The 12,370-nt window shown below is 47.5% G+C and overlaps 5 protein-coding genes across 5 annotated transcripts; 3 read left to right on the top strand and 2 right to left on the bottom strand.

Annotated features, from left to right (window-relative positions):
• Nucleotides 1–47: 47 nt before the first annotated feature.
• Nucleotides 48–2,054, bottom strand: C8R40DRAFT_1135228 (ClpP/crotonase-like domain-containing protein). Its single transcript, XM_046229338.1, has 7 exons — nucleotides 1,454–2,054; nucleotides 1,274–1,400; nucleotides 1,159–1,222; nucleotides 1,024–1,106; nucleotides 865–970; nucleotides 420–808; nucleotides 48–344 (listed from the first exon to the last, which is right to left on the bottom strand). Exons 1-7 carry the CDS (start codon nucleotides 1,789–1,791, stop codon nucleotides 300–302), a joined length of 1,152 nt encoding a protein of 383 aa, XP_046079502.1. The 5' UTR covers nucleotides 1,792–2,054; the 3' UTR covers nucleotides 48–299.
• C8R40DRAFT_1074878 (uncharacterized protein) lies at nucleotides 1,949–3,219 on the bottom strand (the record flags this gene model as incomplete). The annotated part of the gene is made up of 4 exons (XM_046226778.1): nucleotides 1,949–2,044; nucleotides 2,089–2,135; nucleotides 2,173–2,246; nucleotides 2,399–3,219. 4 exons carry the CDS (start codon nucleotides 3,217–3,219, stop codon nucleotides 1,949–1,951), a joined length of 1,038 nt encoding a protein of 345 aa, XP_046079501.1.
• Nucleotides 3,220–4,429: 1,210 nt separating this feature from the next.
• Nucleotides 4,430–6,325, top strand: C8R40DRAFT_1062157 (RAI1 like PD-XK nuclease-domain-containing protein; the record flags this gene model as incomplete). Its single annotated transcript, XM_046225456.1, has 6 exons — nucleotides 4,430–4,890; nucleotides 4,955–5,065; nucleotides 5,143–5,381; nucleotides 5,433–5,520; nucleotides 5,644–5,689; nucleotides 5,822–6,325. 6 exons carry the CDS (start codon nucleotides 4,430–4,432, stop codon nucleotides 6,323–6,325), a joined length of 1,449 nt encoding a protein of 482 aa, XP_046079500.1.
• Nucleotides 6,193–8,658, top strand: C8R40DRAFT_842861 (uncharacterized protein). The gene is made up of 2 exons (XM_046236419.1): nucleotides 6,193–6,872; nucleotides 7,040–8,658. The coding sequence occupies exons 1-2, from the start codon at nucleotides 6,675–6,677 to the stop codon at nucleotides 8,570–8,572; spliced, it is 1,731 nt and encodes a 576-aa protein (XP_046079499.1). The 5' UTR covers nucleotides 6,193–6,674; the 3' UTR covers nucleotides 8,573–8,658.
• A 1,717-nt stretch (nucleotides 8,659–10,375) lies between these two features.
• C8R40DRAFT_1177895 (general substrate transporter) lies at nucleotides 10,376–12,338 on the top strand (the record flags this gene model as incomplete). The annotated part of the gene is made up of 7 exons (XM_046232760.1): nucleotides 10,376–10,476; nucleotides 10,536–10,661; nucleotides 10,710–11,005; nucleotides 11,065–11,137; nucleotides 11,193–11,586; nucleotides 11,639–11,863; nucleotides 11,922–12,338. 7 exons carry the CDS (start codon nucleotides 10,376–10,378, stop codon nucleotides 12,336–12,338), a joined length of 1,632 nt encoding a protein of 543 aa, XP_046079498.1.
• Nucleotides 12,339–12,370: the final 32 nt, after the last annotated feature.

Below are 12,370 nucleotides of genomic sequence, written 5' to 3'. Positions count from 1 at the left end.
ACGTATTTTTTCTGTAAACATTAGATGGTTTTAGATGATCTTGCAATTGAATCGATCGTCACGCGTCGTCATTGACAATATTACTGAGAATTATGATTGTATGTAACTCCCGCATATTACGATCGTAGGACTTGTACATATACGCCGCAACGCGTTGAACAATACTCTGCGCAAAAATGTCTCGACTCAACCGATTAGGACAATGTATTGCCAGCTTCGGCATTTCCTACCACAACAGTACCTGTGCTTCACTCACAGGCTTATACATAGTACATTTCAATGTATACAGATTGAAAAAATCAAAGCTTGGACGACTTTGGGTGCCTGACATCGGTAATTTTCCACTGTAAACATATGCGGATACATAACATCAGTGAAGAGCAAAGGGATATCAAAGAAAAAACACCAGAAAGTCTCACCCAGGGATACCAAGGAGAAAGGCTCTTGGTCAGTGTGTCAGGAAAATTGGGCTTTCTTCGTTGCATGAAGGCTTTTGCCCCTTCTGCTGCATCGTTGCCTGATCCCAATATCTTCATGGCTCTAGAATCAAGTAAATGATGTTCTTCGATGCTTGCCCCAGGATGGTGCAACAGTCCCTTGCTGTAGGATATAGATGTCTGAGAAGAATTGGTAGAGATATTCCTTGCTAGAATGAGGGCTGCAGGTAGTACATCTGTTCTATTTGGGAGAACTTGGTAGTAAAGATTGGAAATAACAGGCGAATCAGGCTGCATCACAGCACCACTGAATAGGACGGCAGCAGCGCGAGCCTCTCCGATGAGCCGAGACAAGAGGTAAGTAGACGTCGCTGTGGATAACATATATATCATTACATCAACATATGAGAGGTGAGGAAGGACGTACATTCCGGAGCGATTCCGAGGCGTACAAATGGCATAGTTATCTTTGAACCTGACCAGATGAACCGAAAGTCAAACGGGAGCTGCAACGCTGTGAGGCCAGCTCCGGACTTAGAGGATTTAGTCCCGCGCTGTCATCGAAGAATCAAATCAAACTGCGCACAGCGTGGCCATTCACCGCTACGATGGTGATTTTGCGATTGTTATATATAGCCATGGCTACCTGTCCTCCTGGATCTCGATGTTCTACCTCAAGCTTGATTAACACAGCCAATCACCGAATGGTCTGACAGCTTACCAGTCTCAGAGTCCTCTTTACGTCCAAGTAGTGACGATCCTCTCGCCACCTCCTCCATGTCAACCTGTAATTCGCGTCATGAACAAAAGATCTGAAAACAGAACGCAATACTTACTCCCGCGCAAAACGCAGGGGCTGCAGGGTCTGCAGTCAGCACGATGACGCGCACACGATCATCTTGATCTCCAAATTGGAAGACGCGGACCAGGTCAACGCTCATTTTTTCCGAAAAACCGTTCAACCTGCGGGAGACTCAGGTGGGTCTTGCAAAGCACTTGAAACGCAGGCAACCTACTTGCGCGACCTGTTCAGCGTGACGATAAGAATGCTATCTTCGAGTTTGGCGGTAACATCGGTAAGACCCAGATGGTCGAAGGGAGATATAGCTGGAGTTACCGCTGTGGATACGTAGTTCATGATTGTAGCAGATTTAGCAAAGAGTGGTCGAGAGTGAAATGCAAGGATTGGAGTTGGTATCTTTATATCTGACAGGATCCTATGTACATAGTCAGTTTCATGAGAACCCTGCATAAATGTCAAGCAGATTATCCGTAGCATGATACCATCCCATCCAGATCTAAGTCTACAACTCCCCGGATAAAACGGGTCTAGATTCTGCGCGCAGAGCTCCATCTATATATGCATCTTCCTGCCGCTTTAAGTAGGGCCTGAGTACTGAGTAGTGAGCTGCCCGGAGTTTTTCGAATATCTGTGCTTGGATGCTATTCAACCGACTTCAGCCGTTGTGAAAAGGGGTTCAACCGCTGCACAATTTCTTGGGCCGTAATTACTATTTCGGTGCGAGAGCTTGAGGACCGAGCGCGGGTCCTGAGAGGACGACCTGACAGTGAACACCGAGAGCCCGTTTTTCAAAGTGAGGAGTAATCTAATAGTCGAAGTACAATTACTGTAAGTGGCAGTGTGACGTACTTTGTAGTTGTGAATCACGCGACAAGTACGGAAAAATGCAATCAGATCTACCGAGGAAAGTATTCTAAAATATTTCTAATCCACAGAATACCAGTGCACTACGAATTGTAAACGCATAAGGGGTCAAATAAAAGGCTTCGATTTGATACTTAAAGATACTACAAGGTACGAAGATAGAGAATCAATACGACTACATTATATGCAAAACGTAACCTACGGAACTCAGGCCAGTGAGTTCACAAAACAAGAATGCTTCTGAGGGTCGAAACCTCAGACTAGACCATTGATTCATACACGATGGGGCATATACCCTTTGGCTTGTGACTGGGCCTTGATGGCATAGTAATTGGCGTCATTGACAACAGCTACAGGAATCTCTTCTCTTGAAGGCTTGGAGTGGATGGAAAGAGAGATGGTGGGAGGTCGAGGAGGTCGCACTGGGACTGGAGGACGTGTTGGAGGAACCGGCACATGAGAGGCAGATGCTTTTGGCTCCTTTGGCCGCGAGTGTATAGGGCAATTTCGCGAGCAGAGATTTGGATCGTGCTGACGTGGACGGGGCGGAGGGTGGATGCGGGCCGAAGTAGCGGGGTCGGTAGTTCTGGCTGCTCTCCGGGCAATATGATCTGTTTCTGCAGCCCAGTTCGGATTGTAGGTATTTGGATTATAAACCCTCTCCGGTGTTTTCTTCGTCAGCGCAGCACACTTCATCAAAACATTTTTTGGCGAAATACAGCGTGGAGGAACGGATTTCGAAGAGTTCGGAGTAGAGAACGAGTAGACAATCGTGCTAGAAGGCTCCGGAGTCTTGGAGCCTTTTCTCTTTGTTGAAGTTGGCGTTGGAAGAGGAGTCAAAGCAGGAGCATGCCTGATAGCTAGTGTAGTCTGAAGAGGAGGACGGGCAACTGGAGATCCAGGTCTCTTCGTAGCCGGACGCCGTTCTAAAGGCGATCCAGGACGTTCAGTCCATTTCTCCCTCCTTACCTCCGTTCTGTTTTCTCCCTCGTATCGGGCAAAATCACGTTCTGCACTCCGGCGCTCATTCGACGCCTGGATAGCATGAAATTTCCGTCGATTCCGGTCTTGGAATTCGAAAGCTCGACGGCACTGTGCGTCGGCTTCTATGGCCATTTCCAGAGTCACTACGTAGTTGCCCTTACCACACCCGACACAGATATATGTGCCAGGAGCGGGCTGAGGAAGATTAGGATAACAGCAACTGCTTTTGCTGCACTTGTTGTGGAGGGGCGAGGGCCAGTCAAGAGGCAACTTGGACTTGCCAACTAAGGGTTAGATTGAGACGGTTTGCTCTGAGAGAACGAAACAGAAGTACACACATAACATCTCGTACACGGTGAGGAAGATGGTTAGTAGTTAGAAAGGATTGTTGGTGGCACCACGATGCGGAATAAATCAAAGAGGGTGAGGTTAATTCGAAGTTGGATGGGAGAGGTCTTTGACCCATTTAATTTATACACTGGACAAAGGTCACAAAGTGGAGCACAAACTCTCCTTTGACCGCGAGCCATGAACTGACTTGCCACTTTAGGGAGTGGACAATGGGCGCAACGCGTGATGTGGTGGTCTTTTTGGCACCGTAAGGCTAATCTTTTGTTCGCCATCCAGGACCGTTCTGACAGAATCGCGAGCAGTTGGCCATGAGGTCAAATACCCTGCGACCATGTCCATCAACGTTGAGACAAAGAAATATGGTCCAAGCAACGCGAATTGTGATTGTATGCTGTTCGCTTGATGAAGCGGTGGATGCATAGCCAAGCCGTGTCTAGTATTGCAAAAAGGAAGGACGTTCAGAACTTGGTTCACTCTTGGTTCCTAAGTTCATGATAGTCAACAAGCGGACTCACTAGATGCAAATCCAGATAATTTTGTGTCAACGACGAGACGCGTCTTCGTATACACGGTTCATTATCCGTGAATTTTCTAGATGGAAAGGATTGGGGCGCACCAACCCACGACCAATCCGACGAGTCAGCAGCTCCATAAGAGACTACTCAAACGACTTTCAACACATAGTAGCCAGGTTCAGGATACATATATGGAGTGCTAAACGGAAGGAAGTACTGCGGTTGCTGGGCTTCCCGCGACGCCTAAAGAATAGTACTAACGGTTGTAAAACTTGTAAACAAGCACACATGCACTTTGACTTTGGTTCGAGCGCTTATGTCTACTTTATCCCTGCTTTATCCTTCAAGTTTCAAGCACTACATAGACTTCAGATCATCAGGTATCATTAGCCTTTTTATGATGTTTCCAGGTTGGATAACTTCGTACGCTTCCTCAAAACTTCCAGTCGATTGAACCAAAGATCCCGTTTAAAACTATGTCAAAGCGGGAGACATCTGATGTTCTCAATGAAACAGAATTCGCCGAAGGAGCTCCTTCTAAGTCCAAACCTCGACTTAATTACAGAACTCTGGACTCAGCTACAGCATCGCCCATATCCGGAATCATGAAATCCGTTCAATTTCTTCCATACCCAAATGTCACCTTCCAGACTATGCCATCGAAATCAATTCCTTTCCAGCAACCCATGCCTTTAACTTCTTTCTCCTACGATTCCCAGCATACACAGGAATTCAATGACTCAGCACTACGGTACTACCGCTCTCCTCCCCCCAACGCGCAACTTGGGTATGGATATGAACATTGGATACGTAGGCCAGAGGAACGGTCTCGTGTTGACTCTCTGCTAAAAGCCGTGGACCGTGTCACCGAAGGTCAACATAAGAAGATGAACCTCGCAGAGGTGGGTGTTGTTGCGTGGAGAGGAGTTGTAACCAGGTGAAGTCAATTTGCAACTTGTGTCCTATGTTAAAAGTTAATATCGTCATTTTGATTGAGTGAGGTTGTTAACTGCGCCGTACGAGGATAGGGAAGGCTGGGAGATGAACGTTATGTTTATTAACGGGACTCTTTATCTGGAGGAACACCGTACTGAAACACAGATTATGGAGAAGTAGGTACACAGCACCCGAAATGCTTATCGCGTCAGGTCGCGTCCTTTTGTCATCAACTGAGCTATTTCCATTATAGGAACAATATAAAACCTCAGCACCGTAAGATGATGTACTATGGATACGCTTTCGAAAGCTATTGTACTACCGAACACTCAAGACCAGCCGCGTCCAATCAATCCGATAGGTCCTCTCATAATAGCGACGCCTCAGGCTGGGGAGGTCATGTTGACACCAACATACAGTGGTGTAGCGTTGTGAAAACAAAGTTGGGAGACACAAAATTCATTATTGGAGGAGAAGTGGACTGCTCTGACGGTACGTTCGAACCTGCTTATATGACATTCTCCTGATTTTTCAACTTCATAGGTCAGTACAAAGGCACTACTGATACGTTCGTAGAACTGAAGACATCTATGGCCATTCGTGGGGCTGCCGATGAGGAGAAATTTGAGAGGTGAGTTTTCGCTTCTCGGAGCAACTTTATTCCTTGCCCGCGCTTCGTCCGATGTGTCCTTCATGTTTCTTTGTGCCCCCGATTTAATGTTTATTCGGCATGATTGCGCTTCTCCATTTGCAGAAAACTGCTCAAATTTTACTTTCAATCTTTCCTTCTTGGGGTACCGGTGAGTAGTTCACACTTTAAACACTGATTTCCACGCCTGGAAGCGTATGGAGCAATCCCCTCTGATCAGAATCTACTGATTGGGGTTTCCTTATTGGACCCATCGTGCGTATGTACTGAGGTTTGTTCACAGAAGATCATCGTAGGATTCCGTACACCCTCTGGACAACTCACAACAACCCAGTCCTTTCAAACGATGCAAATACCGAGGATGCTGCGCGAGAAAAGTGGACATAAGGCTCATAAAAGCAACGCGACACCTTGGGATCCATCGATGTGTTTAGCCTGGTGCCACCAGTTTTTGACGTACTTGAAGCAAACGGTAGTTCAGGATTCCGATGATGATCCGAGTCATCAAAAGGATTCTGTTAAGGAGGAAGTGAATCGTGGCCATTCGCCTACCTCGACGACGGTATGGCGAGTGAGCTTCGTCCCTCGGGAAGGAGCCAGAGTGGTGAAATTGGACAAATCAGAGGTGGAGGAGGTAGTGAACGGAGAAGATCGCGTAGGATTTATACCGCGATGGTACTGGGATAAAGTGAATTCTGCCACGCATACAAGTCACCAAAGCTCTGTACGTAGTAGTTCAGCCGCAGTGCAGCCTGCTCAAGGTGCGGTGGGAGGCTGGCGAATATAATACCGGGAACGTCTAGTGTTCATTCCGCTTCCGCTCGGAACATTGGTCATACCGTGAGACAGACAACTTTCGCTAAAAATCATAGCAAAACCGATGGGCTTCAGATTGCTATTTTTGGGAGTAAGATAGTATATTTGCTCATTATCCTCCCAAATTTCCAATACAGTGAGAATAACGCGTCTCGCGTTCAAGTTGTCACAACCATCTGACCCTTTCACTTGTTTCCTCACTACCGTGGACATCGTCGTCTTGCTCGTTGCGTTCTATATCTCGCTCACTGTCAAATTTGGTGAATAATACATATTGATTACCCCTTGGCTTCCGCTTTTTTTCCTCGACACGCGTAAACATGGCGACACCGTCTTCGTCAGCCACGTCGCCATCACCACCAATGGCGTATCTACAACCTGTAGTCCCCATCGTTCCTTCCAGTCAAGGACCTTCTTCGTCCTCGCTATCCTCGCTATCGCCTTCGACGGACTCTGGAGAAGGGGAAAGGAGAAAAAAGGCGGTACAGAAGTTTCTTGCTAGAGCCGAGTTATCTAATGTGAGCCCTTGATCCATCTATCCATCAATTTATTCTCTTGTACGCGTCGAAGAATTCCAATTTACATGGAAGTTCTTGCTCCCGTCTTCCATGGATCGTGCATTCCCTGGCATTTATGTTGTGATGAACTCCATGCTCATCATTGCTCCTATTATTTCCTGCATTAGGTTACAAGAACGCTGCGCACGCGGTTGTCATACGCATCGTCCAAGACGAACCACAATATTACTTCGCCTTCTTTGGGAGATCTCGAAGCTCAATCCCAGAGCACAAGTTCCGCCGTACCCCGCTCCTACGCCGCGAAACGTAAGGCACCTTCACAGCCTGTCGGGAATGCTATGCCCAGTCCACTCAGACGAGGTAGTCTTGGTCCCAGGCCCCGGACTCCAGCCAACACCGGCAATGTCGGTGCCTCAACAAGCACCGCTACAACCGAGTCCAACACACAGACACTGTTCACATCCATCTTGGCACCGCCGCCCTCAAATCAGGCTCGTACCATTCTGAATGCAAACGACCCGCCAGTTGCTGCTCCAGTTAGACCTGCTATGTCTCCAAAAGTGCGCAACGTGAATAATGACAAGGCTGTCAAGAGCATCGCAGAGTCGACGCGCGCACATGCTAAAAGTCGTCGTCAACCCGATAAGCGAAAGGACAAGCGCAAGAGTAGAAAAGCAGTCGACGCTGATGGTGATGTCGACATGGAGGCTGCAGCGACTCTCACTTCCCTCTTACTTCATCATCGGCCATCGATTGCCGGTAGCGCGTCGTCACCGCGGTCTAGTATCGACGGCTCCGAGGCGGGAACGCCATATTCACAGCAGCCTATTTCGGCGCGTTCGTCATTTTCCTCTATTCCTCCTTCTAATACCGCGTCGAACGCATCAATATCATACAGGAGTAACACTCCCCCTAGAAGCTCGAACACTAATGTTCAGCAGCAACAGGGACAAAGTACTCCTCGTCCTGCCCCAACAGATAATGAAGCTGCGGATCTCATGTTGTTCCTTGCTACTTCACCTTCACCAGCTCGCCCGACAACGAGCAAAGATGCCAGAGACGCCGCCGCGTTTCACGCGCTTACCCATTCCGACAACGGGAATATGATGCGTGCGAAACCGCGTGTTTTGTTCCCCACGCAAGGTGACTTTGCGGATGAATCCGGTATCACGCATCCGTCCTCTGCTGTAGGAACTAGACTGCTGAACAGCGACGGCTTTACCAATTCGAATATATCGAGAACTGGGACCGACGTGGAGCCTCCAGTTCATCATTCTACGACTGACAGGAGCAGTTCAGCTTCACAGCAGCATACGGCCGTCCAGTTACAACAACAACCAGCGTCTTCCACTGTGCACGGAACTTACTTACTCCCCCCTCCTTCTCTACCCTCGTCCCAACGTCCTACTCCCTCGAGTTTTCCGTCCAGTCCATCATCTCTTCGAAACGAATCGAGTCCTCGGCCTGAACATCCTATAGCCGGAGGCCAGACTGACTTCAATTTCAGTGAATATATACACGCATCGCCTACACGGCCTGGTTCTGGAAGTGGTCATCCCGCCAACTCCCAAAAAGCGAATCTGGGACTTAGAGCGGATGTTGGAAGGAAGCTTTTTGAGGAAGAGCAAATCAGGTTGCAACAGAAACGAAGACCGGAAGACAGGGGTCTTGAGGCTGGGATCGACCTGGTGAGGACCTAACATTTCGAGATTGCCGAAGTGCGGTATCGAATATGAAGAATTCACCGGAGGGTGAACACAGACTAGCAGGGAGAGCATTATCTTCCAATGGAGAACTATTCACGGGAGGCAGAAGGCCAGAGAATCTAAATGCGGTGTACTTGGTTATCGGTCATTTTATTCAAATCCTAATATGACCTGCGTCGACCATGCGAGTGTACCGGAATCCAACTTTCACCACAGGGTCTTCATGAAATTTGTCAAGGTGTATCTTCGGTCGGGGTTAAATTGCAGGCGGGTTCAATCAACCAATGAATCATATCCTGTAGGTACACTTCCGCTGCGATATAGAAAAAGGTACGAAGTCCTTCATACAAACCTTGAATTACATCGTTTTCGTCACTATTATTCTTATTTGACGTCGTATCCGGAACGCATTGTCCCCCTAGTATTAGTAACGCCTTCCTACATGTTGTATCATCAGTTAATTCACAGTCTACACACAAAGCATTTCGTTTCTGTTTCTTCTGTAATCCCTCAAACTTTTATTCTTATCCATCTCTCAACTATTTTTGAGCGATTCAGGCGCTCTGTCCCTTCCTTATAATGTTGCCTTGACTCCTCTACTATCCTGCCATTGGTTATCTCGTCTCACAACAACAATACGTCCTTTGTCGCCGTTCATTACTCGGCACGATGCGCTTTTCGTATGTATAGTCGACCTTTTGTCTAATATTGTCGATGTCAAAAGCTGACATATTTCGTTTCGCCTTTCCTCTTCTATCACTTGCACATTTCGACCTCCCTGCTTTCCTGCTGCTTTTTGTTCTCATCTTGTATATCTGAATTCTCGTGTGCAGTCAGACCTTGGTTACATACAACGCCAAGTTGGTTTATGAATATCTTGATTTCTCTTCTTTCTCCTATATGTATTATATGTAGAAGGTCCCCAAATTGGCAATTGTTCGCCTTTGTCCGTGCCATATATGAATGTGCGGAAGTGGTATATCCGAGATCGAATTCATATAGCTCTAAAATAGAGTCAGCTGAATAAAATTTAGTAAGTAAATGGGGCGCCAACGAGACGGAAAAGCAGATGAGAGGAAGAAGAACAGGAATCTGTCACAGTCCATAAAAGACAGATTGCACTCCTAGAAAGGATGTTTGTCGCACTTTCCCACATTCTTGTGAGCTGAATCCTACATTTCATTTCGGACGTAAAAGGGGCCTTGCCCCAGGCCCCAACAGGCCCCCAACGCATCAAATCTGGCCGCCGGTTGTGAGGGTCACTGGATGACTTCCTCGTTCCTAAGTACGGGGAACCCAAAAAAAACAGATGCAGTCGATTTTCATGATACTTTTCGTTCTCTTCCTTCACCAGACACGAATTAATGGATGACTTCCCGTAAGCCTTAGCCATAATCTCCAATAATATAAGCCAGTCTAAGGCGACAGACGGACAGTTAGAACTATCTGGGGAGGGGTCCGGATGCCTCCCGACTCCCGAGTCCCTAGACGGTTCTGCTCAGGTGCAACTTTTGCTCAGAATCCGTTGATCGGACGAGCCCACTTAGGATGTTAGAAGAAACGTACCAATAATCTCCAATAATCCTTACGGGTTTAACTCGAACCCATCGACTATCGACAAACTGCGTAGAGCCCCTCTTGTCTGAGAAGCGACCCCGGACCGAGCCCCGCACTTGCGCTAGTCGGACCCTGTTCCCGGTCGGACCGTTAACGATTCCCCGCTCTATAAAGGGGATATGTCTGGGGTATGTATCGCCTAACAGTCCCTTCCCCGCGTCTTTTTGGTCAACGAGAGCTATGACATTCAGAAGTGAAGTAAGGGAGTTCGTTCATTATCGAAATGCCTATCTACTTGCCCTCTCAGCGGCTATGGGTAGCATTTTTTACGGTTGGGATATGTGCGTTCATTTGTTTTTCTCCTAATTGTTCTTTTCATACTCATCACGCCCTTAAAAAGCGGTCTTATAGGAGGGATCATTGCCATGTCCTCGTTCCAAAGTTCCTTTGGTGTCAACAAATTGAGCACATCCGCGAAAGCCGACTTCAATGGCAATATCGTCTCTATCCTTCAGGGGGGTTGCTTGTACGTGCACTTTCACTACCTGTGATCACTTTTTGAAGTGTTGTATAGTTTTGGGGCATTATCTATGGGATATTTCTCAGGGAAATTCGGAAGGAAACCTTGCCTGATTGCGTCTGGTGTGATATACATCATCGGAAGCACCATTCAGTCCATAGCGGGCTTAGGTTCTAGCGCTGCGACAGGCCTCAGTGTGTTGTATTTCAGTCGTTTTTTAGGCGGAATTGGTGTGGGTATGGTATCGGCATTGGTTCCATCTTATGTATCCGAATGCACACCGAGGAAGATTAGGGGAAGATGTACGGGTATGATCCAGTTAGCGAACAACGTCGGGATCATGCTGAGCTGTAAGTAGAGTTTACCCGGCGACCGATATCATCAAACTGATCTCTTTCGACCTTCATAGTTTGGGTGAATTACAGTGCAGTGTTAAATCTGGCGCCAACTGATATGCAATGGCGTATTCCGTTCATCGTCCAGTATGTCCACTAACCTTGATCACTCATTTGTCTCACATTGATTATCTTCTCGCAGAATCATCCCTGGTGCTCTTTTCATTATTGGTATGCTGTTTCAACCCGAGTCTCCAAGGTGGCTTGTCGAAAAAGGCAGATACGCACAGGCAGCACAGACATTGGCATACGTCGCTCGTGTCACTCCTGAAGACCCTGCTGTCCTCGTTACGCTCGACGAAATTAAGGAGGAGTTTGAGGGCAGAGATAAGCTCACTCTATGGCAGCAATTTAAGGGCATGGGAGCGTCGCGTGCTATTGCCATCCGATGCTTTATTCCTTCACTCGTTATGTTCTTCCAGCAGTGGACTGGCACAAACGCCATCAATTACTTCAGTCCGGAAATCTTCACCGGCCTTGGTATCACTGGAACCTCATCAACACTGTTTGCTACTGGAATCTACGGCGTTGTGAAGGTAATATGTGTGTTCCTCATGTTAGCTTTCATTCACCCGTTTATACCTACAGGTCATCTCCGTTGGACTTGTCCTTATGTTTGCCGTCGAGAGTTTCGGACGAAAGAGATGCCTAATTGTCGGTGGCATCGGTCAGGGCCTGATGATGCTTTGGATCGCAGGTTACAGTGCCATTCATCCTTCAGGTGGGGTCGTACCAGCAAGTTATGTTTCGCTTGTTGCAGTGTATCTGTACGCTGTATTCTACTGCGTAGGATGGGGTCCTGTTCCCTGGGTCGTTCGTAACCGTTTCTCTTGATCTACCTCTCTTCGTCACTGATTCGTCTTCCTACCAGATCTCCGCTGAAGTAGCACCAAACCATCTTCGTACCGTTTCGCTCTCGGTAGCAATAGGCATTAATTGGCTCTTCTCGTTCACCATATCCAAGATCACCCCCATCATGCTCAACAACATCACGTATGGCACTTTCCTCATATTCGGACTCATGTGCATTATCATGGCTGGATGGGCCTACGTATTCTTTCCTGAAACTGCGGGTTTCGCCTTGGAAGATATACATTTCTTATTCGAAAACGATGTCATCGTTCGTGCATTGCAGGACGCGCCTCTGGGCCGGCTTTTTATTGGCAAGAAAAGTGCCTTGCCCGTGGAGGAGCTTCGAAAGAGGGAAACTGAAATCGACCAAAGGAGTATCAAAGAGGACGATGCGAAAGCTTCCGATGACGGTGTAGCCAATGTCGCCCCAATCTAACCAGTATCTTTTCATGACACGATGTACTTATA

Source organism: Lentinula edodes (genome assembly GCF_021015755.1).
Source record: "Lentinula edodes strain Le(Bin) 0899 ss11 chromosome Unknown C8R40scaffold_71, whole genome shotgun sequence".
Classification (NCBI taxonomy): Eukaryota; Fungi; Basidiomycota; class Agaricomycetes; order Agaricales; family Omphalotaceae; genus Lentinula; species Lentinula edodes.
The sequence above is the reverse complement of the archived record's forward strand: the minus strand, read 5'-3'. Positions and strand labels throughout refer to the sequence as shown.

Excerpts from the sequence above, each read along its gene's own strand:
- C8R40DRAFT_1135228 (XM_046229338.1), bottom strand. The coding sequence starts at position 1,791 with ATGGAGCTCTGCGCGCAGAATCTAGACCCGTTTTATCCGGGGAGTTGT. Across the intron at positions 971-1,023 it reads TAGCGGTGAATGGCCACGCT|TCCGGAGCTGGCCTCACAGC; the intron begins GTGCGCAGTTTG and ends AAATCCTCTAAG. Across the intron at positions 345-419 it reads TTTCTCCTTGGTATCCCTGG|TGGAAAATTACCGATGTCAG; the intron begins GTGAGACTTTCT and ends ATATGTTTACAG.
- C8R40DRAFT_842861 (XM_046236419.1), top strand. The coding sequence starts at position 6,675 with ATGGCGACACCGTCTTCGTCAGCCACGTCGCCATCACCACCAATGGCG. Across the intron at positions 6,873-7,039 it reads CTAGAGCCGAGTTATCTAAT|GTTACAAGAACGCTGCGCAC; the intron begins GTGAGCCCTTGA and ends TTCCTGCATTAG.